General features: G+C 44.4%; 1 protein-coding gene across 1 annotated transcript in view; it reads left to right on the forward strand.

The window, feature by feature from the left end:
* The window catches only part of TTC7A (tetratricopeptide repeat domain 7A), a 515,691-nt gene that overhangs the window by 385,500 nt on the left and 102,728 nt on the right, over positions 1 to 27,463 (forward strand). The window contains exons 16-17 of the mRNA XM_075339201.1: positions 7,264 to 7,380; positions 8,869 to 8,966. Of these exons, the coding sequence (XP_075195316.1) occupies positions 7,264 to 7,380; positions 8,869 to 8,966 (215 nt within the window). The remainder of the gene's footprint in view (positions 1 to 7,263; positions 7,381 to 8,868; positions 8,967 to 27,463) is intronic.

A 27,463-nucleotide genomic window follows, 5' to 3' on the forward strand; every position in this document is an offset into this window, starting at 1 on the left:
ACCATTAAGGCCTTATATACACCATTTTAGTGTCACCAGTCTCAGTCCATCGCCTCCTTTCTTTCTGTCATCGACGTCCTCATTCCCAGCCCCATGTGGATGATGCAACCTACGTCATCCACACAGAGGTCTCCATTGCGCTCCTTCTCATGCACACTTTGCTCTGCCCTGCTGAGAATGGGGACATGTATACCAGGATTTGCTCAGGTTGGGAATCTGGACTGATGCAACCAGTGCTTAGTAAAGAAGGCAGCGCCAACACAAGAAGCAAGTGCCATCTTTATAATCGAGGACACGCAGTCAGCAAGCACTTAACAAAAGGGGTCTTATAAGTACAGGAAGCAGGTTCCATCTCTGAACCTTTAAATTCACATGGAGACAGCCAATACTTAGTAAAGGGTCCAGCAAAAGCAAGGTAAGCAGGTTCCTTTTTTTATTTAAAGCAGATGCAGCTAATTCTCAGCATAGGGAGCTGTCTATCCTGGCCTCTAAAGCTCAGAACAGAGCCCCACAACCTAGGGACAGCGCTCTTAGCCAAACAAACCAGGGATAGTGCACTTAGCCCTACAACCCACGGACAGCGCTCTTAGCCCTACTACACAGAGTCAGCGCCCTTAGCCCTGCTACCCAGGGACAGCTGATCCTTGATCCTCTGAGCCACCTTTGTACTGGGGTAAGCTCTCTCCCTATGTGATACCCTTACCCATTAGTGTACTCCTATTGCATGTAATATGTTTTTTATAATTTTGTAGTCAGCACATAGGCACTTTAGACCGATCTGACTGTCTTGTCGGCTACAACCTTGTGGCTCACGGTACCATTGTGTTTGTCCCCCATCCGCTGCTCTTTTAATTTCCTCTTACCATTTCCTTACATTCCAATAAAATAATCTCTACTACATCTTAAAGCTCCTTTTGTTTCTTGTTTTTGTTTCTATAAGACAAATTTAGTTGTGTACTGCCATTTAGTACACTCATTTTAGTACCTATGCTAAAACTTAAAAATGAAAAGAAAAGAAAAGTGGACGTTTCGTAATGAAAAATTGCTTATGCTAGATACAACATAGCTGTCTTAAAAAGGCATGGAACAAATACATTTATGTGTCAACCATTTCTACATACATAAAAGGCTGCAATTTTGCTAACTTTTACATGAATGTGCAGCATTTCACACATTTAGTATTCCACTTTTCTAACATTGGAAAGTGTACAAATTAATGTACATAAGTAAGAATTTGCACAAAATTTTGCATTGAATTGTGATATGATACATGGGAAGTATACCACGGTACTTACAAATTTGCGCTGATGAATTTTATCATTAAGGTGCAACATTTAATAAATATAGTGATGAAGTTGATGTGAGTACTCAAAGATTTGATGCAACTGATGCCATTTGTATATAAATGGGGGTCATTATCTTATTAAAGCACACCTGTAATTTCAAGCAAAACTAGTTGAAAATCATAGTCTCACCACATACAACAAATTAAAGCTACTTTTGGGCACATACCAGTCTAATATGTCCAAGAATTTTCTCGACTCACAACATTTGAATGGGTGGTGCTTCGGTATCAGAATTCTGCCAGAACGATAGAGGCTGGAACTTGCTTTTTCTTCTTCTCCATATGAATTGCAACTGACATTTTCCACTGGCTTGCCTGCCCTGAACTGAAATCGTCCTGCTCTTTTATGCCTGTATGTACATTGACAGACTGAAGAGCAGGAGCAGAGAGACAAAAATCACATTCATAAATCCTGTAGAGAAATAAAGACCCTCCCTCGCGTCCTGAGGTCTGTTTTTCAGTGACTTTATGTCACGTCCCCACCGGAGTCCACTCCTGCGACTTCTGCTCCGATCGCTAGACGACGCCATGTTCCCACCATGGATAGTGCTGGTGATGGGAGAGGAGTCGGTGCCCGTGGCTCTGCGGAGCACAGGCTCCGATCATCCACTAGGCTGGGTTTCCCTGGAACCTGCAGTACCACTGGCTGACTGTAGGTGGTGTGTGTCTTCCAGCTGAAGTTGTCAACATTCACCTGCAGCCAATGGGAAGACACCACACCCTTCTTATTCCCCCTCCTGTCACATGACCACTGCCAGAGATAGTTCTGATTTCCTGGCTCCTGGTCCGCCCTATTCTGTTTTGTGATCCCTGTGTGCTGACTTCTGCGTGTTTTATGACTACCCTCCTGCCTGCTGTTTTTGTACCTCGCTGCCCGATACGGATTTGACATCTGCTCCATTTTCTGATTACGTCCTTGTCTGCCGATTCTGTCTCTGTTCCGCAATTCCTGGTTTGACCCTGCCTGACGACTACTCTCTCGGACTGCAGCCTTCCACAGGTAGTGATCTCCAGGGCCCTGTGTAATTCCAAATCCATGTGTTTGGCTGCAGAAAGTCACTGCGTTTGGTTGTGCAAACTGCTGCTTGATAATCCATTCTCTCTTTTTTGGTATGAATGGAGTTGTATGTATCTGCTCTGTTAGGGTTAACTCTTTCCATTTTAGGACCCTGCGGACATCTTGACCTTTTCAGTTGCAAATCTGTATCCCCACTCCCTGTGACTTTATATACTAGCTTGCATTTCCCCTTGGTTTGCTGCCGGTGATAAAGTTTACTCCTATGCTGTCCAGATTTCAAGAAATCATCTTGAAATCTCCTGTCATAACACGTTGTATGTTGCTGACATTCTCCAAAAGTCATATTGCAGATAGGTTGACTTTTTGCATTCCCCTCTTTGTTTTCCCTGTGTGTTATTTAGGTCTTAGTGGGGTTGACTAATGCTCATCCCGTCCGGTCACTACCTAGGGCCTATATCAGGGTAAGCCAGGGCCTAGGCATCCTGACCGGCGCATAGGTGCTGAACCTATCTAGGAATGTCAGGAGAGCCAGGGGCTAGTGGCAGGTTTTACCAGGGGTCACCATCTTTCCTCTTCCATAGGGTAGGATTCCACTTGCTAGACACTGTGTATCTCGCATCGCATCACCGGCACGGCCTGCCTCTCTCCTGACAAGAGGGGGTCAGCTGCATGTATTTCTATGCAGATGAGACACTCCCATCGGGAAAGAGGCAAGCCGTGCCGGGTGATGTGATGCGAGATACGTGTGAATCTCTCGCAAGTGGAATCATACCTTTAGAGACAGGATTTCCCACTCCCACCCCCTTCACCATTCGTCTGATATTCCCCCATACCTAGCATGACACCAACCCTTCGTACACCCCGCCATGGCATACTATATAAATGAAATACTCAGCTCAGGAAGTGAGATCAAGTTGAAGGTACAAAGACCATTAAGATCTCAGTCGACATAATTTGCACATATGGTCTGCCCTCCCCTGAATATGGAATCCGCTCCTCCAAGGAGCCTTGAAGAGCACCATAGTCCCTTTATTTACCAATATAAAAAGGCCGGAACTGCAGAGAATTAGGAGGGTCGCAAGGTCATTCATTGGAATAATGTTCTATCATTCTAATATTCTCCTGTGCAGCCAGGTACATATTCTGCATCATTCTCTGCACATTTCAGGCCCTGCTCATAAAACCTTAAGGGATTAAGGGATTGCTTTTTCTGAGAAAAGAAACAAGTTAAGCATAAACAAATCCCAAATAAGCCCGCTTTTCATTTCTCCATTCCTGATTTTATCAGCAGCGCACTGCAGTGATACTTCCCCTTCCGAATGATCTACCATGCTGTATTGGTATCTGAACTGAATTACTATTGATCGGTATGGCCGGACAGAGCCTGGATAGTGCACACATAGGGAATTAATGTCATGTCTCATTCTCATTCCCCGGCCCTGGCTCGCTTATTAAATAACCTGACAGAAGGTTGTCTGCCGGATTCAATAGGGGATTCCAAACCCGAGCTGGAACATCACAAGGATAAGGGAATTTTGTGGTTTATTTTGCCTTAAATGGACAGTGAAACATATGGGCAGAGTTTTTGGCGTGCCAGAAATGTACCACGTGAACGTAGACGCAGGAGAAGAAGTGGCAATCATATTACAATATTTGGCTTCCATTAGTAGACGGAGGTTTTAATGCCAAGGTGACTTTAAATGCCGTAGATGAAGATGTCCCACGCTCGGTGTCACTCACAAGCAATTCAATACTTGTCATTACGAGGAGGCAAGACCTGACATACTACTTGTGATTAATTGAAGATTTCCGTGGGGAAAAGCATATCCATCATTGGGAATATTGTTCATTTACTTACCTTACGCAAATCCTTTGCTAAATCTTCATATCAGTGATCCGCTTCAGAGAAGACCTTGCTAGAGGAACGAAAATTCAGCTTTGTTACCTTTGCGGCACAACATGGACCCCATTGACTTATTATTGGTTAAATTGCACTTTTATGTGCAATGGAGCTGAAAGCACATATGGCAGCAGAGGCATAGTCATGGCTTGCTGAGTATGCAATGGATAACGTCATTACGAAAAGCTTAGGGGTACTTTAAACGTTGCGACATCGCTAATGATATATCGTCGGGGTCACGTCGTTAGTGACACACATCCGGTGCCGGTAGCGACATCGCAATGTGTAAATGCTAGGAGCGACGATGAACGAGCGTAAAACAGTAAAAAAATTGCTGATCTGTGTCACGTCGTTCATTTCCATAATGTCGCTCCTGCTGCAGATACGATTTTGTTCGTCGTTCCTGCAGGACCAACAAACATCTCCTTACCTGCGTCCACCGACAATGCGGAAGGGAGAAGGTGGGCGGGATGTTATGTCCTGCTCATCTCCACCCCTCTGCTTCTATTGGCCGGCTGCTTGGTGACGTCACGGTGACGTTGAACGCAGCGCTGCCTTGAAGGAGGGATTGTTCGGCAGTCACCGCGACATCGCTGAGCAGGTATGTGCATGTGACGCTGCTGTAGCGATAATGTTCGCTACGGCAGCATTCACAAGATATCGCATGTGCGACGGGGGCGGGTGCTATCGCGCTGGACATTGCTAGCCGATGATAGCGATGTCGCAACGTGTAAAGTACCCCTTAGACTTAACGGATGACCAATGCCAAGACTAGCAAAATTGCAAAATACTGTACCAAAAATTGCTCCAAAGTCCAGGCCATCAGGTGTCTTCCTTCTGCCTATCTGGCTGTCTACTGCCTGTTGTCAAGTGTAATCCATTTCCAGCAGCATAGACACAAAGACAGATTACATAAACTGCGTAGAGAGGAAGGAAGATGGGTGGTCTTTGTTTCTCTGCAGCTGCTCTCTTGCCTGTTAAACAGAATACAAGTGAATAGAGAGGTGGGCTTTTAGTCTGGGCCAAGAAAGCTATCAACCAATGTCAGGAGCAATGCATGCTGGACAGTGAAGGGATGCTCCAGTACCTATGGTGCTAGCAGAGTGCTTCCTACAAAAATGAATAAATGGCAAGTTACAGAGTATGATAATCCAAACTATTCTTCAACATATTAGACTGGTGTGTGAATGAAAAGCAGTTTTAAAGGGAACCTGTCAGGTACAATATGCACCCAGAGCCACGAGCAGTCCTGGGTTGCATATTGCTAATCCCTGCCTAACTGTCCCTGTATCTAGTAGTATAGATAAAGAGATCTTAAAGGCCCCATCACACTAAGCAACATCGCTAGCAACATCGCTGCTAACGAACAACTTTTGTGACGTTGCTAGCGATGTTGCTGTGTGTGACATCCAGCAACAACCTGGCCCCTGCTGTGAGGTCGTTGGTTGTTGCTGAATGTCCTGGGCCATTTTTTAGTTGTTGCTGTCCTGCTGTGAAGCACAGATCGCTGTGTGTGACAGCGAGACAGCAACAACTAAATGTGCAGGCAGCAGGAGCTGGCTTCTGCAGAGGCTGGTAACCAATGTAAACATCGGGTAACCAAGAAGCCCTGTCCTTGGTTACCCGATATTTACCTTTGATACCAGCCTCCTCCGCTCTCACTGCCTGTGCCGCTCTCACTGTCAGTGCCGGCTCCTGCTCTGTGCACATGTAGCTGCAGCACACATCGGGTTAATTAACCCGATGTGTGCTGTAACTAGGAGAGCAAGGAGCCAGCGCTAAGCATTGTGCGCTGCTCCCTGCTCTGTGCACATTTAGCTGCAGCACACATCGGGTAATTAACCCGATGTGTGCTGTAACTAGGAGAGCAGGGAGCCAGCGCTCAGTGTGCGCTGCTCCCTGCTCTCTGCACGTGTAGCTCCGTGCGGTGGTAACCAAGGTAAATATCGGGTTGGTTTCCCGATATTTACCTTAGTTACCAAGCGCAGCATCTTCCACGCGGCGCTGGGGGCTGGACACTGGTTGCTGGTGAGCTCACCAGCAACTCGTGTAGCCACGCTCCAGCGATCCCTGCCAGGTCAGGTTGCTGGTGGGATCGCTGGAGCGTCACAGTGTGACATCTCACCAGCAACCTCCTAGCAACTTACCAGCGATCCCTATCGTTGTTGGGATCGCTGGTAAGTTGCTTAGTGTGACGGTACCTTTAGAAACAGTGTTTCTAAAGATCCTTTGTTATGCTAATGAGCTCGGGGACTAGGTGTAAAGCCGTTAGTTACTGCTCTCATTCCGCCCTCTTAGTATGTTAGTACACCCCCAGGAGCGTGCTAACATGCTATTCAATGACCTTTGCCTAACGTCATCAGCGGTGACGTGCATACCTGTGTCTGTTATCACCGCATCTGACGCCGGCCAATGCGCATGATCAAAAATCACCGCACTTCTGATCATGGGCACTATGAAGCCGGGTTTACGCGTCCCAGCTTCACAGGGGTTTAGTGCACATGACCGGAAGTGCCAGGACTTCTGATCCGGCGTTTGCGGTGATAACAGACAGAGCTACGCGTGTCCCTATGGGTACTAAGAAGACGGAATGAGCGCAGGAACGAACGCCCTTGTGACTAGTCCCTGGCCTCATTTGCATATCATAATGGCTCTTTAGGAATACTTTTTTTAAAGCTCTCTTTATCTATGCTACTAGATACAGGGATGGTTAGGCAGCGATTAGTAATATACACCCAGAACTGCTCGTGGTCCTGGGTGCATATTGCACCTGACAGGTTCCCTTTAACGTTTTGTGGGGAATGACGTCAACGAGAGAAAGAATTGTTATAAAATGAAAAGTCTAAATGAACTATTCTGAATGTAAATTTCCCATTATCTATTTAAGTTAAAAAATATATATATATTCATAGAATTGATAAAACTGCATTAATTACTTTTATCAGTTCAATAATTCTTATTTGCTAAATTCCTCCATATTTTTTTTTATTTTTCCCACAGTATATTATTTACCAAAACCAAACTGTTGCTGGTACACGAAGGACCAGAGGAGGCTCTGATAACGTGCCGCCATATGCTGTTCTTGTGGCAGAAACTGTATAACTGTTCACAACTGAGGTGAGTTTGGGTGTGCCTAACCACTGAGATCGGACTTTTACTGACAGCGCAATAGCAAATATGTATATATTTTTTATTTGTTATATTTCTTAATATTTTTTTTTAATTTTTATATTTTGAAAGGTTTTTTTTTTATACATTTACTTTAGTCCTTAGTTTGATGACTAGTTCTATACATACTGCAATACCACTGTACTACTGCATATAGTGTGTCCACCCATATCCTGTCCACCGCTATTAACTTGAGAACGGCGACAGCTATAGGCATAGAAGTGGTGTCTAGGTATAGTAAAGTAGCCATGCGCTACACAATGAAACCACCTATAGCGCTACCTGGTGGAAAACAACGGAGTTAGCATTTTTATCTGAAAAACGGAACGAGATAAAAGAAAAAAAGGGAATTACAAAGTTGTAGGGAATCATCAATTCAATACGAATCGACACCTTGCATACAGAAATGCCATGATTAGAACGTGTAAAACTCACAAGGCTGTGGACGTGAAATGATACCTCATGGAGACCTTCCTACAAGTCATTGGGTATGGTGGCTGCGGTGAGTGGCCTCCACGCTCACCTGACCTGACCCCATTGGACTTCTTTCTGTGAGGTCACATCAAACAGCAGGCGTATGAGACCCCTCCACCAACATTGCAGGACCTACGACGACTTATCAGAGATGCTTGTGCAAACGTGTCACCTACCATATTGCACAACGTGCAGCAAGATACAGTATGCTGTGCAGAGTCCAGATGTGCATTATAGCTGACGGTGGCCACTTTGAGCATTAATGTTAAATGAGGGCCATATGAGTGACCAGCATTCAATGTTTTGGGGGGTTCATGGGTTTCATATCATAACATTTCTGTATGCAAGGTGTCGATTCATATTGAAGTGATGATGCCCTACAATTTTTTAATTCTTAATTCTTTTTTTTTTCTCGGTCTTGTTCTGTTTTCAAGATAAAAATGCTAACTCCGTTGTTTTCCACCATGTGGCGCAATAGGTGGTTTCATTGCGTAGCGCATGGCTACTTTACTATACCTAGACACCACTTTTATGCCTATAGCTGCCGCCGTTCTCAAGTTAATGGCGGTGGACAGGATATGGGTGGACACACTGTATAGTGCTGATAACGGTCTCTAATGAAGAGTAGCCACAGGATTTGTTTTCAAGGCAATGCTCAAAGGGGAAAAAATATGCAAAGTATCTCACACTAGCCAAACAAGAGAGCGATCTGTAGACTGTTTCAGGCTTCTTGCTCCTCATCAGTACAGAGAAGAATTCTGGCTCTCATTAAATGGAATACTCAGGGGAGCTGCGAGAATAAAATAAGAGCAAAAACTTGCCACATTTGATCTGGTCACAGGTCCTCTTTAATCACACTGCTTTTAGAAAACAATCATAGTCATGGCAGGGGAAAGGAATGTGACCGGGGGAATTTTGCATTGTAATACCAATACATTGATTGGTAAACGCTTCTTGTTTTAGTGAATCTGAGAAAGAAAGCAGTTTGGCTGATGTTCCCTTGACGAGAAAACACAGTGGGCTGCACCTTGCCATTCCTGATGCTCATGATCCAGAAAATGGTAAGAAATGTGGGGCTTTCTTCAAGGTTTCCCCGGCCTATAAGAACTATTTTTTTTTTCTTAATCAGATAAAATTGTTATTACATTTTTAAAAAAAGCAAAATATAATACAACCTTAATAGAGGTATAATATATAATATATTTATTCATTTATATAGCACTGTTAATTCCACAGCGCTTTACATACATTGGCAACACTGTCCCCATTGGGACTCACAATCTAGGTTCCCTATCTGTATGTTTTTGGAGTGTGGGAGAAAACCAGAGTACCCAGAGGAAACCCACACAAACACAGGGAGAACATACAAACTCCTTACCCTTACTACCCCCCACCCCTCTCCCTGCCTCTCATCCAGCTTACCCAAAGACTGTGTATCCATATGCAAATACATGTTGGTACAAAATAAAATTACAGTAATTGCATTGATGCATAAAATTGTCTTCACATATTATTAACACATCTAATATATAAAGCTGTGTGTGTGTGTGTGTGTGTGTGTGTGTGTGTGTCCGGGATTGGCATCCGCACCGTCGCAGCTACAGCCACAAATTTTGCACACTCACACTTCTGGACCCCAAGAGCGTCATAGGCTATGTTTTGAGGGGAAATTTTAACCCCGCTCTTTACAGTTATTCACCAAAAATCCTGCCTCCATTAAAGCGAATGGAGCTGGGAGCCACAGTGCAGCCAGAACTTCTGAAGAATGTGCAGCAACGCCCTTATATGGAATGTTGGCGTGTCACAATGCAACCAGGGAAAGAGACAGACACAGACAGGGAAAGAGACAGACACAGACAGGGTAAGAAACAGACATAGACAGGGTAAGAGACAGACACAAAGAGACAGACACAGACAAAGAGACAGACAGACAGGGAGACAGACAGACAAAGAGACAGACACAGGGAAACAGACAGACAGGGAAATAAAGGGAAAGAGACAGGGTAAGAGACAGACAAAGACCGGTAAAGAGACAGACACAGGGAAAGAGACAGAGGGAAAAAGACAGACAGGGAAAGAGAGGGAAAGAGACAGACAGGAAAAGAGAGGGAAAGAGACAGACAGGGAAAGAGACAGACAGGGAAAGAGATTGAGACAGACAGAGAAAGAGACAGAGACAGTCAGAGACAGACAGGGAAAGAGACAGACAGACAGACAAAGAGATAGAGAGAGAGACAGAGAGATATATACAGAGGGGGAGACAGACAGAGAATGGGAGAGAAACAGAGAGACAGTTACTATCCCTGGCGTTAATACATTCTATTTATAGATTCTATCCCAGGAATGTTAATGCATTCTATTTTGTTAACAACAGTTATTAACCCGGGCGAAGCCGGGTAGTACAGCTAGTTACTAATATAATAGAATAAGAAATAAATCATCATATTGTTTTTTTTTTTTCTGATACGCCCCATAAGTGTTGCTAGTAAAGCTTTCTATACCCTATTATCTATGAGCAAGTTAGGGTCCATACGCGCTGCATGCGTCCTACTACATGTACAGCCAGGCCATGCCCTGACAAAAACTATTTCTAAATACTCAATTAGGGGTATTTGTAGCAGTTGGGTCCTACCAAAGCAAAGCATGGTGACCAAGAGAATTTCCCATTATGTGTGCTTAAACAGAACCTGACAGCTGATACCTGCCAGCCAAACCTTGGGCAGTAGATATCGGGCTCTGGCTGTGTGATCCCAGCCAGGTATCTGAAAAGCTGCGGAATTTTTAGAAAAAAACATACTTTAATAGCTGTTGGGGACCACGACGCATGGCAGACTAGTCAGACAGGCGGGTCCCTGGTGGATTCTCCTCGACCACTGACAGTGACTGACATTTCTCTGTCTACGTTCATGTATATCGCTATAAAAGCTGAAAAGAGAAGAGGGTGGTGCAAATGGTGTTTTATCCGATGGTATAGGCCAATGGTCCCCAACCTTTCTGACCTTGAGAGCCACATTCAGCTCTGAGAAAGGTTCGCGAGCCACGTCCAGTTTCTACCTCCCTTACAGTAGTGACACCCAGAACCCCCATTACCCATATAATGATATCCAAACTTTTCCACAGAAATCACAGCGAGGCAGTATACCAGGGGTTCTTACCTTGCCCTCATTCAGATCTGCTGTTCTGAGAGGGGCTACTCCCAAAAGCCACTATCTGGAGACCTACTCCTCATAGCTGTTTCCTAGACAAGTGCTAATTCACCATGCTGGAATACAGCCACGAGCCACACATCACGGGCCTGCGTACTACATGTGGCTTCCGAGCTACAGGTTGGGGACCTCTGGTATAGCAAAAAATCATTTCAGCCGCACTAACCTGGTGCGATTGTGTAAATACACAACTGCTATATACACAGCAATAGAAGTGGGTGGAAGAAAATAATTAATCTGGGCTGCCAGAAGAAGATCACTAAAGATCGATGGAGATTAACAGTATCTGATTTCATTATTCTACGCGTTTCAGAGTCATGCGACTCAGGAGAAAAAGGAGTCACATGACTCTGAAACGCGTAGAACAAAAAAATCAGATACTTTTAATCTCCATCGATCTTTAGTGATCTTCTTCTGGCAGCCCAGATTAACCCTTTTCTTCCATCCATTTCTATTACATTCGCGTATAGGGAGAGAAGCTGCTGGTGATCCGCGTGTCTGACTAGTCTCCCATGTGGCTCGGATCCGGGCGGCTATTAAAGCAAGTATGTGTCAAACATGCCTGGCTGGGATAATGCAGCCAGTGCCTGATACATGCGGCACACAATCATAGTGTTCTCCAATCTTAGCCTTTGATACTAGGAGGTATACCTCCAGTGCGTACCCCTCCCTGAATCGTATATGTACTGTGCTGCTAAAGGGTTAAAAGGGGAGATCTGGCCATAAACAGCATGTATTCATACACTCAATCGCATAGACTATCTCTGCAATCAGAAGAAATGACCCGTGGTGCTCTTTATAAAGCGTGAACCCATCAGACCTTCTCAGATTTAATTTACTGCCAGTCTCTGACACAATAATCTTAAGCAAAGCTCTGATGATTTGAATGGCGTTTTGTTTAAAATGTTGTGTCATGTTGTAATTTCCTACGATGGCAGCGTCTGAGCTCCGCTGAATTGTTTTCTCTGCTTCATAATCTTGCAAAATGATTAAAGGTCACTTGGACGCACCATTGTAATCTGCTAACATGTTTTGGATGAATTACCCCCTTAAATCAGATCTGTCACCAGATTTCACAATACAAACTGCTGAGATTCTAAAACAGATGTCTTCTTCCTGATTAGACTCATGTAGTTAGTTTGATATTCCATGTCAGAATGGCCGTATAATCCATTTTTAGAGATTATCTCAATCTACGCCCTCCTGAACCTGATTAACAGCTCCTCAGTGTACCTCCTCCCTGCTGAGATCTCACACTTCTCAGTACAAGCTGCAGCTGTCAGGCTGAGTGAGCAGTGACTGATTATACTTGAGATTTTTTTTACTCTCTAGATGGACGTATTTTAATATCAGGATTATGCAGCCATTCTGATATGGATTTTCAAAGTAAATACACCAGCATCATTAGGTCTTAGAGCTCTATTTAATAATGTATACTGATTGTTGTGTGAAATATTGTGACTGATACACCTAAAAGTCAGTATGCACAGTGCATACACTTAGCTTGTAAACCAGATTAACATTAACTTTCAAAATTTTCTACAAAAATGCAAATTAAACTTAATTTTAGTTTTTGGAATGTCCTGGATTGATTGAGAATTTGTTAATTTTTTTTTCTTTTTTTGCGACAGCTCATAAATGGGTGAAGGGGCAATAAATGTTTTAAAGGGAACCTGTCACCAGATTTGGTGACTATAAGCTGTGGCCACCACCAGTGGGCTCTTATATACAGCATTATAACTTGCTGTATATAAGAGCCCAGGCCGCTGTGTAGAACGTAAAAATCACTTTATAATACTCACCTAAACAGTCGGTACAGTGCAGATGGGTCAGATGGATGTCTCTGGGTGCGGCGCCTCCTCTTTCGGCCATCTTTGTCCTCCTTCTTCTGAAGCCTGGGTGTATGACGCGTCCTACGTCTTGTACACAGGTCGGCATTGAGGTCCTGCGCAGGCGCACTTTGATCTGCCCTAAGCAGAGCAAATCAAAGTATTGTAGTGCGCCTGCGCAGGACCTCAATGCCTATCTGTGTGCATGACGTAGGACGCGTCATACACCCAGGCATCTATTAAATGACTGGTCAAAATAATTTGCAATGTCTACACAGGAGGTCATGTTACAGTGACGCATTAAGGGGGTTTTCTGGCACCTGATGTCAATACTAATCAAATATCTAACAACGATCTCTCTCCTCTGTCCCCTGAATCACATGTACAATGCTAAGGAAATCCTGAAAACATAATTTGTTGGTGGGCCTTGATGACTGGAGTTGAGGAACATTGGTTAATATTTAAAGAACTCTACAATTGACCCATTGAAGTTCAGGTATGGCAGGTTCAGTCGGACTTTAGATAAAGTCCCGAACTTGACCTGACCCCAATTGAAGTCAATAATTGGGCAGTTGTGGTACCCGCCAACATGTAGCCAGTAGAGTTGAGCGAGTACCTAGCTATTCGTACTCACTTTACTTATAACGAGTACTGTCTAATACTCGCGTATTCATTCCGAATAGCGTGTGTAATGCAAGTCATCGGGGAATACTCGCAATGTAACGAGTAACCAGAATTCTGCACTATTCACTACTTGTGCAAATAGTGCAGCATTCGGGTTACTCGTTATTTTGCGAGTTTTTCCCCATTGACTTGCATTGAACACGCTATTCGGAATGAATACGCGACTATTAGACAGTATCGTTATGAGTATAGTGAGTATGAATAGTTAGGTACTCGCTCAACTCTAGTAGCCAGCCATAAACAGATCACTTCCGTGGGAGGGATTTTTTTTTTCTGGGGTGCACACTACATCCTATCACTCTGTTGTTACCCCCAGTGCAAGCTGTTCAAACACTATAATAGGTTCACACTGGGGTGAGCACCAAGTATACCCGAGCACAGTGATGCCCGCTCGAGGAGTTTGCGTACAGAAAGCACCCGAACTCGAGCACTGATTTTTAAGTAAAGTGCGTGTTTGGTATGTACCCCAATCACCGAATATCGGATTCGCTCATCTCTACTCACAAGTAGAGATGAGCGGAATCGTGGTAGTTCGGTTCGCTGTGTTCAGCCGGACTTTTGATAAAGTTTGGTTTGGGACCCGGACTTGATCTGAACCTCAATGGAAGTCAATAATTGGACAGCTCGCATCTTCGCCCACATGTAACCAGCCATAAACAGATCACTTCCAGGCGAGAGTGAGTTTGGTTTTTTCATTTTCATTTTATTTGGTGCACAGTACATCCGATCTCGCTGTTGTTACCCCTGGTGTGCGCCGATAAAACACTGCAATCGTCTCACACTGGGCTGAGCACCGAGTGTACCCGAACACAGCGATGCTCGTGTGAGTGTTTTGCATACGTTAAGCTCCCGAACTGTGTTTTTTTTGGGTAAAATCTGCAGTTGGTGCGAATACCGAACCTCGGGTTTGCTCATCTCTACTCACAAGCAATATTAGTGTAATTTGTTTATTTCCAATTCACTTGCACCCATACATTTTAAGACCTTCATTATGGACAATACATGAGCCTGTATACCCAGTAGGTCGGTCTCCTGTCAACTACAGGATATCATCAATTCTTCTTAGCAGCTGCTAGACCCCAGCCCATCCATCTCTCAACTACTCGTTCCTCTATATGTCCTTCCCATACAGGTGAAAATATCATTTCTGCTTGGGGTAAGACAACAGTAGGTCAGTCCATTCAATGATTAGCTGCAGGGTTATAAAACTCTCCTAACTTACAATGACTTTCTATATTATCTCTGAGTGCTGTGTGTAGAAACGCCAGTGTATCCTATAAGATACAATCTATTTCCTCTTCCTCCTGCTTGTAACAGCTTACAGGCAGAAACTTTTCACAGACAGGAGACAGGCTGAAGCAGCATTACACAGGACATAATGAGACTCTGTCCAGTTTCTGATCTAAAGGCCGCTTTACACGCTGTGATATCGGTACCAATATTGCTAGCGTGGGTACCCGCCCCCATCGGTTGTGCGACACGGGCAAATCGCTGCCCGTAGTGCACAACATCGCCCAGACCCATCACATTACTTACCTGCCCTGCGACGTCGCTGTGACCGGCGAACCGCCTCCTTTCTAAGGAGGCGGTTCATTCAGCGTCACAGCGACGTCACAGCTGCGTCACTGAACCGCCGCCCAATAGAAGCGGAGGGGCGGAGATGAGCGGGACGAACATCCCGCCCACCTCCTTCCTTCCGCATTGCAGGTGGGTGGAAGGTAAGGAGAGGTTCCTCGTTCCTGTGGTGTCACACGTACCGATGTGTGCTGCCGCAGGAACGAGGAACAACATCGTAACTGCTGCAGCAACGATGGACCCCCATGTCACCGATGAGCGATTTTGCATGTTTTTGCAGCGATGCATTATTGCTCAAAGGTGTCACACTCAACGGCATCGCTAAAGCGACCGGATGTGCGTCACCAATTCCGTGACCCCAACGAGATCGCTTGAGCGATGTCGCAGCGTGTAAAGCGGCCTTTACTATGTTGTCTGCCATGTTCATTGATTCTAACCCTAAACTATTTTTCCCTATTATAGACAACATTTTCCATGGCCCCTCTGGCTTTGCAGACGAGGTGGCGACTCGTCACGCTGCACTTGCTCCTAGACATATATAAAGATATAAAGTTCTTGGAGCAAGTGCAGCATGACGAGTTGCCACCTCGTCTGCAAAGCCAGAGGGGCCATGGAAAATGTCTATAATATTGAAAAATAGTATACGGTTAGAATCAATGAACAAGACAGACAACCTATAAACAGACAACAGCTAGCTCAAGCATACAGGGGATCCTCTACATAAATCTGTATTGACAGCCTCTGCTGTGCTATATAGTAAAAATACAATTGCTGGCCCTTTAAGCCCTGGAAAATTCTTTTAACAGAAGTTTCTGTTGACCCTTAACTGGTGACAATGCCACTTTATGCTCTAATGGCTGCAGGTCGGCTGCCAGTCCTTTGTGTAGATTGTTTGCTGATCTATACTTTACTACAAATGCTTCTAAGCTCTGCTCATTGACTTTCCCTGTAAAATGTCTCCCGTACGGACAGGTCAGTGAATGGCTTTCATGGAAAGAATATAAATTTTGAACAACACCTGCAGGAGATAGAGTTACCGAATACACAAGGAATGAATAATTAATCAATAAAACCAGTTTAATAGTGCGGGAGGCAAAGTACTTACACAAGGCGCATTATTTAGGAAATGATGGATGGTAATATAATAGCATGCTTCATTATTTATATTTGTACCATTCACACATTAACTACCAGTCATTGTAAAAATGGCAATATTACACAAAGTTCCATCCAGCCATTGCCTGAAATAGGTGATAGATAGATAATAGATAGATAGATAGAGGGATAAATAGATAGATAGATAGATAGATAGAGGGATAAATAGATAGATAGATAGAGGGATAGATAGATAGATAGATAGATAGATAGAGGGATAAATAGATAGATAGATAGATAGAGGGATAAATAGATAGATAGATAGATAGAGGGATAAATAGATAGAGGGATAGATAGATAGATAGATAGAGGGATAGATAGATAGATATAGATAGAGGGATAAATAGATAGATAGATAGATAGATAGAGGGATAGATAGATAGATAGATAGAGGGATAGATAGATAGATAGATAGATAGATAGATAGAGGGATAGATAGATAGAGGGATAGATAGATAGATAGATAGATAGATAGATATATAGAGGGATAGATAGAGGGATAGATAGAGGGATAGATAGATAGATAGATAGATAGAGGGATAGATAGATAGATAGAGGGATAGATAGATAGATAGAGGGATAGATAGATAGATAGAGGGATAGATAGATAGATAGATAGATAGATAGATAGAGGGATAGATAGAGGCCCCCACAGTCCCCACCCTGGATGTGCCCCATCCATCCTTCCTACAGTCCCCACCCACCATCCCCACAGCCCCAGTCCCTAATGTACACTTGCTTTGGCAAAACTAATTTGAATTTGGTCCTGCCAATAAAGCTTATTTGATTTGATTTGATTTGATTTGATTTAGAGGGATAGATAGATAGATAGAGGGATAGATAGATAGATAGCTAGAGGGATAGATAGATAGATAGATAGATAGGTGGCTAGATGGATAGGTAGATAGGTAGATAGATAGATAGGTAGATAGGTAGGTAGATAGATAGATAGAGAGATAGATAGATAGAGGGATAGATAGATAGAGGGATAGATAGATAGAGGGATAGATAGATAGATAGAGGGATAGATAGAGGGATAGATAGAGGGATAGATAGATAGAGGGATAGATAGATAGAGGGATAGATAGATAGATAGATAGATAGATAGAGGGATAGATAGAGGGATAGATAGAGGGATAGATAGAGGGATAGATAGATAGGTAGATAGGTAAATAGATAGATAGAGGGATAGATAGAGGGATAGATAGAGGGATAGATAGAGGGATAGATAGAGGGATAGATAGAGGGATAGATAGATAGATAGATAGATAGATAGAGGGATAGATAGATAGATGGATAGATAGATGGATAGATAGATGGATAGATAGATAGATAGATAGAGGGATAGGTAGATAGATAGGTAGGTAGATACATAGATAGGTAGGTAGATAGATAGATAGGTAGATAGATAGGTAGATAGGTAGGTAGGTAGGTAGGTAGATAGGTAGATAGATAGATAATGAAGGTCCAAATAGAAGATTGCACTGGCTGCAGGGCATCTAGGGCTTCCACCAAAAACATTTGTTTTGGGCTAGACTAGCAAACAATGACAATGTTTAGTATAGTCACAGCAAGCACCTGCTACTTTCCAAGATGGCTAGCTATTATATAAGAACTAGGGTCGATCGAATACCTCAAATATTCGGCTACGCCCATATTCGACTACAGTGAAACCTTGGATTACGAGCGTAATTAGTTCCGGGGACTGTGCTCTTAAACCAAGTTACTCTTATATCAAAGCGAATTTTCCCATAGGAAATAATTAAAACGCAGACAATTCATTCCACAACCCAAAAATATTAACAGTATTTATACAAACTTATTACAGTAAAACAAAATAATGTCCTGCATTCATATAACATTATCACAGTACACTAATACATAATACTGTACAGTAAAGTAAAAAACATAAAACAAATTAAACTGCACACTAGCTTCCAATAGAATTGTTGGTGTGCGGGAGATACAGTACAAGCAATGTGCTGCCCTGATAGCAGAAAGAAAGTACAATACTATATCCACAAATTCAAATTGATAGACATGCTATATAGTATATACTGTACTGTGCAATGGTATACTGTATACAGTACATATGGACAGAAAGTTACCTCCAGAGCGAGACAGTGTGTGATGAAAGGACAGAACAGGAAGTGTCCACAGTGGGAATTTGCTCTTATTGCAAAACATTGCTCTCAAACCAAGTTACAATTTTTTAACAAGCTTTGCTTGTCTTGCAAAACGCTCTCAATCCAAGTTACTCTTAAACCAAGGTTCCACTGTATTTGCGAATATTCGATGCGCAATGTAAATCTATGGGAAACCCAAATAACAACTATTCGGGCTTCCCATAGACTTACATTGCTCATTGAATATTCGTCGAATATTCGTGAAGCCGAATATTGCCGAATATTTGTGATATTCCATCATCCCTAATAAGAACATGACTAGCATGATTCTACTCCCCTTTCCTCACTAAAAAGGTATTACCTATTACATTGGATGTGAAGCGATAATCTGCAAGTAAGTAGCATTACAAGGCTCTTTGGCCACATTAAGTAATATGCGTCTCATGGGAGAAAATGAACTTAAAGCTTCCTAGGATCTGCTGGCTTTCAGTCAATGAGTGATGCACTTAGCAGATACATGCACCGCTCACTGTACTTTAAGCAGAGGCTGTAAGCCGTCCCAGATACTTTAACTGTTGGCTATGCACATATGTGCTGAACCAGCTGGTTGTCAAAGTGCTGGGACGTGCATCAAGTCAAAGTATAATGAGCGGTGCTGTGAGTGATGACTGTAGCCACTCCATGAACGATCTTATGACTGAAAGCTGGCGGCTTCTGGAAGGATATAAGTTAATTTTCTCCCTGTAGCTGCACTTTTAGACAAGTAGCATTGTAACACTATTTACCTGCAGATTAACCCTAAATTTACAGGTATATAGTATTTTCACTTGTGACAGGTTCCAATAAAGCATAATGTAACCCCTACTGTAAAATATCAAGAATATTAGGTACCACATCATTCAGAGACTTCCATAAAAAGGGGGTATTCTGCAGCCAGCCCCATAGATAGAGGAACAAAAGCTAAACAAGTGCCTCCTCACAGGATGAAACAAATGTGAATAGTTACTAGCTGTGGTGACTGCTATATATGCATACAGCAGCCACAGTGTGCGCCAAGATATATTCATACAGCAGCCACGGTGTGCGCCAAGATATATGCATACAGCAGCCACGGTGTGCGCCAAGATATATGCATACAGCAGCCACAGTGTGCGCCAAGATATATGTATACAGCAGCCATAGTGTGCGCCAAGATATATGTATACAGCAGCCATAGTGTGCGCCAAGATATATGTATACAGCAGCCACAGTGTGCGCCAAGATATATGTATACAGCAGCCACAGTGTGCACCAAGATATATGTATACAGCAGCCATAGTGTGCGCCAAGATATATGTATACAGCAGCCACAGTGTGCGCCAAGATATATATATACAGCAGCCACAGTGTGCGCCAAGATATATATATACAGCAGCCACAGTGTGCGCCAAGATATATGTATACAGCAACCACAGTGTGCACCAAGATATATGTATACAGGAGCCACAGTGTGCGCAAAGATATATGCATACAGAAGGCACGGTGTGCACCAAGATATATGCATACAGCAGCCACAGTGTGCGCCAAGATATATGCATACAGCAGCCACGGTGTGCGCCAAGATATATACTTTAAACAGCCACGGTGTGCGCCAAGATATATGCATACAGCAGCCACGGTGTGCGCCAAGATATATGCATACAGCAGCCACGGTGTGCGCCAAGATATATGCAAACATTGAAGATATGAGTTTCAAACTGTGTCACTGCTACATAATTATACTTATAATATTTAGGTACTTAGCCACAAATTAATTAATACATGAGTGTTCCCCAGTCACAACGAGTACTTTTATAACAGGATGGTGGCATAAATAGGTAACATTGCAAAAGGCTTATAAAAACTTGCAATTTACCTCTTATTCTAAGAACCAAGGGATTTTTAATGCCATAGTTTACTGCTCCTTACCTAGGTTATTACCACCTCTTCAGTCTATCAGTGGTAGTTGGTCCCATAGTGCAGCACTTACAAGCTCTTTTCTGTAGAGCTTGTAAGTGCTGGTCTTGAGGTTTACATATTCTTTCTTCAGAGCCCCATAGCTACAGCAGAGGACAAGCTTTTTCTACTTGTATTAGGGGAGATGAAGGTTTGCGCCTGTGGTATTGCATTTTCTCTAGTCCAAAGTGAAATTCATCAGGAGTGCAGCACACCTTGACAAGTAAAAAGCCGTGAGGCAGGGTGTCACGGGTGTGTCACAGGTGGCAGGCAGTCCTATGATGTGTGGCTATAGAAGGTTGCAGTGCTTGGCTGCACAATTTGCTCCCTTACCCTCTATTTTTCCTGGTTTCTGCATATGGTATCTTATGTATCTCCTCTGCTTGGGGTTCATCCCTTTCCCTTTAGGGCCCTGCAGAGTTTCTCACCCTTACAGCTGTTTGCATCAGCACTTCTGTTTGTATCTTTAAATTCCATCATTCCCTTCTGGTCTGTGCAAGTGATAGCTCTAACTACCTACAGATCCTGAGTGCAAGCAGTCGGCTTGCAGTTATCTGTAACTTAGTTGCATTTTGCAGTCCTTCTCTCTATCTTCTTGGATATAAGTTGTTTGTGGTTTTCCATTGATTGCTATCCCTATGTGTCCTATAGCGCCTAGTGGGGGTTGACGATGAGCTCGTCCCATTCGGTCCCTACCTAGGGCCCAGATCAGTCATCCTAGGGCCAGGTATCCAGCTCGGCACATAGGTGCGGAACGTATCTAGGGGGTGAGGCTTTGTCAGGGGTCACCATCTCTCCCTTCCCATGACCCAGGGTTTCCCTTCCCTTGTGCAGTTGACTTTGTACTTCCCCATATCTAGCGTGACACAGGGAAGCGATGTCCTTCTAAAGGGGATTATGAAAATGACCCCTTAATAATGGCACTACTAATATCGCACTCTTTGTGTTTTTCTACTACAATCCTAATAAATCTGATTAGTTTCTGTAAAAAAAAGACATTTAACAAATGGGAAAATTGTAAAACTTTATTTCACCATTAATTCTACCAAAATAAAGCCCATTATTCTCTGCAGCATGGAGTACCAGTAACCTAGAATGTTCAAAAGTACGTTCCCGTGATTAATGTGTTATCGTTAGACATTACCCATCATGACAGTCTCCAATAATGGCATTTTATGGCATGAGCTAGTATGATGTCAGCTTACCAAATGCTCCCAGGGTGTGCGATTCTCCATAATTTGTCTAAGTGAATTGTTCAGGTCTTTGGAAATAACCTTGGCTTGGATATTTCACCTTTTATAGGGCTGAGTTAATCTATTCCGTAATTAAAAACTTACATCAAAGATGTTCAAGGGAGCTTGTAAGTGATGGCTCTTCATGTGAAATCTGTTGGATCTGCATTTTCTTATATTCTTATGGAGGTTTCTTCAACTATATTACAGATTTTTTTAATGCAGTATTGGATCAAACCCCAGGACTATCTCAGCCATGTAATGACCTATTCAATATCAATGATATAGTTTTGGATCAGCCGGAGATTTTGCCTACAAGCCGACCAACGGCAACCAAAACATGATGGACCACCAGTGTTCAATTCATTGTGTAATTGGAAAAAAAAGATAAAAAATTGGTCTGAAGTGCTTGGAAATATTGATAATATCCCTCCGGTTACCTCCATCTATGAGGAACACCGTCCCTCCTGTCACCTCCATCTATGAGGAACACCATCCCTCCTGTCACCTCAATCTATGAGGCGCACCATCCCTTCTGTCACCTCCATCTATGAGGAACACCATCCCTCTTGTCACCTCCATCTATGAGGAACACCATCCTTTCTGTCACCTCCATCTATGAGGAACACCATCCCTCCTGTCACCTCAATCTATGAGGAGCACAATCCCTTCTGTCACCTCCATCTAGGAGGAACACCATCCCTCCTGTCACCTCTATCTATGAGGAATACTGTTTCTCCTATCACCTCCATCTATGAAGACCGCCGTCCCTCCTGTCACCTCCACCTATGAGGAACACTGTCTTGTCACCCCCATCTATGAGGAACACTGTTTCTCCTGTCACCTCCATCTATGAGGTATACTGTCCCTCCTGTCACCCCATCTATGAAGAACACCGTCCCTCCTGTCACCCTCATCTATGAGGAACACCATCCCTCCTGTCACCCCCATCTATGAGGAATGACGTTCCTCTTGTCACCCCCATCTATGAGAAACACTGTCCCTCTTGTCACCACCATCTACGAGGATCACCGTCCCTCCTGTCACCTCCATCAATGAGGAACACAGTCCTTCTTGCCACCTCCTTCTATGAGGAACATCGTCTCTCCTGTCAACTCCATCTATGAGGAACACCATCCCTTATTGAAATTTTAAAGGTAATTTTAGTTGGGCCGATGCAAACTGTATGGGGATGAACTTCGATTATGTCATGATGACTATGGGGATAGCAAGAAATTGGCGCTACTAAGCTGAACCTCAGGCTAGGGGGCCCTATGCTATCTCTAGTCTTATGGATACCCCTAAAGGTGGGGATGCCTGAGTCTCTTTTCTGGCCCTGGTTCTAAGCAGCCCTGATCTGATACCCCCTCCCCCACCCCCAGGGGAACCGGGACAGAGAGGGGAAACCAAAACTCTGTCGCCCAGAACGCACTCACAAAGGTATAAAGGCCACGTCACACTAAGCAACATCGCTAGCAACATCGCTGCTGAGGCACGACTTTTGTGACGCAACAGCAATGTTGCTAGCGATGTTGCTGTGTGTGACATCCAGCAACAACCTGGCCCCTGCTGTGAGGTCGCTGGTTGTTGCTGAATGTCCTGGACCATTTTTTAGTTGTTGCTCTCCCGCTGTGAAGCGCACATCGCTGTGTGTGACAGCGACAGAGCAACAACTAAATGTGCAGTGAGCAGGAGCCGGCTTCTGCGGACGCTGGTAACCAATGTAAATATTGGGTAACCAAGAAGCCCTTTCCTTGGTTACCCGATATTTACCTTCATTACCATCGTCCGCCGCTCTCATGCTGTCAGTGCCGGCTCCCTGCTCCCCGCACACAGCCAGACTACACATCGGGTAATTAACCCGATGTGTACTCTGGCTAGGCGTGCAGGGAGCCAGCGCTAAGCGGTGTGCACTGGTAACAAGGTAAATATCGGGTTGGTTACCCGATATTTACCTTAGTTACCAAGCGCAGCATCGCTTCCATGCGTCGCTGCTGGCTGGGGGCTGGTCACTGGTTGCTGGTGAGATCTGCCTGTGTGACAGCTCACCAGCGACCATGTAGCGATGCTCCAGCAATCTCTGCCAGGTCAGGTTGCTGGTGGGATCGCTGGAGCGTCGCTTAGTGTGACGGTACCTTAACAAGCACACTTGCAGAGGTTAACTCTTACTAGCCTGCCTATGACTGAGCACACAGCAGGTTGACACCCACGTCTGCGTGTATTGATCAGATAAACCATTGGGCGGAGTGTCAAAATCCGCAGTGTGAACAGAGCCTGACGCCGCCAAGTTCATGCAAAACTACGTGTAACAGATTGAATCAATTATTTGATCCCCATACAGTTTACATAATGTCTGCAGCAAAACCTTTGTTTAGATCGGAAGACATGCTTCCAACAGTGATGATTAGGCCAGGAGAAACAAGTGAGCTCATTCGGTGGCCAATTGCTGTTGTGTTCACATGAGCCAATAATCAGGAACAAGTGGAGAAACATTATCAATTAGTGTATGCTCTCAGGTAAAATATATCTTTGTACCATGTTTGCCAGTAGACAGAAAAAAAAAAAGCTAAAATTTGAGAGTCCTCAATGGTTGATACCTTTTAATGGCTAACTAACGAGATGGTAAAAAATAGCAATGTTTCCACAGGTCTCTTCATCAGGCTCAGTATAGCACAAAATCTGAAGAATCAGATTTCCTGCCACAACTGTTTCTCCCCTTCTCATACTGATTGACGTGAAGCAGAACTATCAGTATGGGAAGGGGAGGAAATCTGATTCTTCAGATTTTGAGTTATACTGAGCCTGATGAAGAGACCTGCGAAGTCTCAAAAGCTGCGATATATTGCTATCTTTTTTGTTAGCCATTAGAAGGTATCAAACATTGAGGACTCTCAAATTTTACTTTTTTTAATACGTTCTCACAAACTTACAGTATGTTTTTCCCGCATCCTTTTCGAAAAAGAAACCGACCTTGTCAGGGTCCTTGTGAAAAAAATTGCAGCATGCTCTAGTCTGGTCTGATTTACTGACCAAAGTAGTGTATGTAAATACTAGGTAGCTCATGAACCTATCCACTATGCGGATAGTGGCACACAAAGCTGCACATGGAGCCAGTCATTTCTGCAACCTGTATACACGAGTCACCGATAATTTTATTGGCTTAAGGCCACTTTACACACTGCAATATCGGTACCGATATCGCTAGTGTGGGTACCTGCCCCCATCTGTTGTGCGACATGGGCAAATCGCTGCCCGTGGCGCACAACATCGCCCAGAGCAGTCACACATACTTACCTGCCTAGCGGCGTCGCTGTGACCGGCAAACCGCCTCCTTTCTAAGGGGGCGGTTCGTGCGGCGTCACAGTGACGTCACAGCAGCGTCACTGAACCGCCGCCCAATAGCAGCGGAGGGGCGGAGATGAGCGGGACGTAACATCCCGCCCACCTCCTTCCTTCCGCATTGCGGCCGGGAGGCAGGTAAGGAGAGCTTCCTCGTTCCTGCGGCGTCACACGTACTGATGTGTGCTGCCGCAGGAACGAGGAACAACTTCGTTACTGCTGCAGTAACGATAATCGAGAATGGACCCCCATGTCACTGATGAGCGATTTTGCACGTTTTTGCAACGATGCAAAATCGCTCATAGGTGTCACACGCAACGGCATCGCTAATGCAGCCGGATGTGCGTCACAAATTCCGTGACCCCAACGAGATCGCATTACGATGTCGTAGTGTGTAAAGCCCCCTTTAGTCTTAAACTGGAGTCACACTTGCATGTGACTCGTGCGAGTATCGGCCACGAATCTCCTGATAAGACATGATGGCTGTATAGAAATACATAAAGCTCATACGCTTCTGTCAGGAGAGCCGCGGCCAGTCCTGGCGATGCAGTGTGATCCTGGCACGAGTCACACACAAGTGTGACTCCAACCTTAGGCCCCCTTCACACATAAGTGATTCTGATACGTATGACGCCGTTTTCATACGTACCAGAATCATGGACATACGCAGACCCATTATAATCAATGTGCACACAATAGTGTTTTCAGAAGGACCATGTGTTTGTATGGAGCACACATGCGTGTCCGTGTTTTCCGTACGGAGACAATTCCATTATTCTCCAGCAGCACTGATGTCACACGGACAACACAGTGATGTGATCTATGTGACATGTACCGGAGAAAACATGTGTCTGAAATAAAATTATTTGCTATACTTACCTGTCTCCAGCCCTGTTGTCTTCGGCGCTGCTGTCACTTGCTTCAGGGCCCGCTCATTATGTTCATTGCATATTCACTGCACCATGGACCCGGAAGCAGCAGCAGCGCCGGAGACATCAGCACTACGGAAAGCAGCGCTGGGGACAAGTGAGTAAAACGTTCCTGATCTCCGTGTGCTATCACAGATAGCACACAGATAGCACATGGAGAACACACATGTGCCAAACTCACGGCACATGGAGGGCCATTTGCACCTGCAACACGTCTGTGAAAAACGTGTGTGTTTTCTACAGACATGTGAAAGAGTCCTTAAAGGGAATCTGTCAGCAGGATTTCAACCTCCAAACTACTTATTTGTGCATGTAACTATGTTTTAAACAAGTCCAGCAGTACCTTTACATAGAGAGGCATCCCTGAATTCTAGGTGTTAACCCTTGCAGCATGCTGTCTTCAGCTTACATAGCAAAAACCTGCTGACAGAGTACGGCGGGCTTTGCACACTACGACATCGCAGGTGCGATGTCGGTGGGGTCAAATTGAAAGTGACGCACATCCAGCATCGCATGCGACATCGCAGTGTGTAACGCCTAGATGATACGATTAACGAGCGCAAAAGCGTCGTAATCGTATCATCGGTACAGCGTCGGCGTAATCCATAATTACGCTGACGCGACGGTCCGATGTTGTTCCTCGCTCCTGCGGCAGCACACATTGCTGTGTGTGAAGTCGCAGGAGCCAGGAACATCTCCTACCAGCGTCACCACGGCTTCCGTAGGTTATGCGGAAGGAAGGAGGTGGGCAGGATGGTTTACATCCTGCTCATCTCCGCCCCTCCGCTCCTATTGGCCGCCTGCCGTGTGACGTCGCAGTGACGCCGCACGACCCGCCTCCTTAATAAGGAGGCGGGTCACCGGCCATAGCGACGGTCGCAGGGCAGGTGAGTGCATGTGAAGCCGGCGTAGCGATAATTTTCGCTACGCCAGCTTTCACAAGATATTGTACCTGCGACGGGGGCGGGGACTATCGCGTGCGACATCACAGCATCGGCTTCTGATGTCGCAACGTGCAAAGCCCGTCTACCTGTAAAGGGTTTGTATCAACTTCAGACTAAAGTCTGTAGTCACTCTATGTGACTGTAGACTTGTGAATCCTTACAGCGCGCAGTATGCACACTGTTAGGATTTTCCAGTTCTGGAAGCTGGCACTTGTGTGACCGCAAGTATGTGATTTCCATACATGCAAGTAAATTAAGCAAAGTTGGTCACGTCCAGTCGGAATGTGGATGGAAGTATGCAGATAACTTATTTACTGTACAGTCATGTGGCTGCCCGCTCCTTCGCCTGTATCGGAGAATCCCTACAGCGTGCACAAGCGCACCGCGGGGATTCATATGTCTGAAGTCACATAGATTTCAGTCTAAAGCCTGGACGTTCCCTTTAAAACCTTTGGACTTAGTACAGGAGGCCATAAAAGGTGCAGTATCAGATTGTTGTTACCCACATGCCAATAAAACCATCTGTTTATTGCAATGTACTTTGTATTTCCACGGTATTTATTAT

This window comes from Anomaloglossus baeobatrachus, chromosome 3 (genome assembly GCF_048569485.1).
Source record: "Anomaloglossus baeobatrachus isolate aAnoBae1 chromosome 3, aAnoBae1.hap1, whole genome shotgun sequence".
Lineage (NCBI taxonomy): Eukaryota > Metazoa > Chordata > Amphibia > Anura > Aromobatidae > Anomaloglossus > Anomaloglossus baeobatrachus.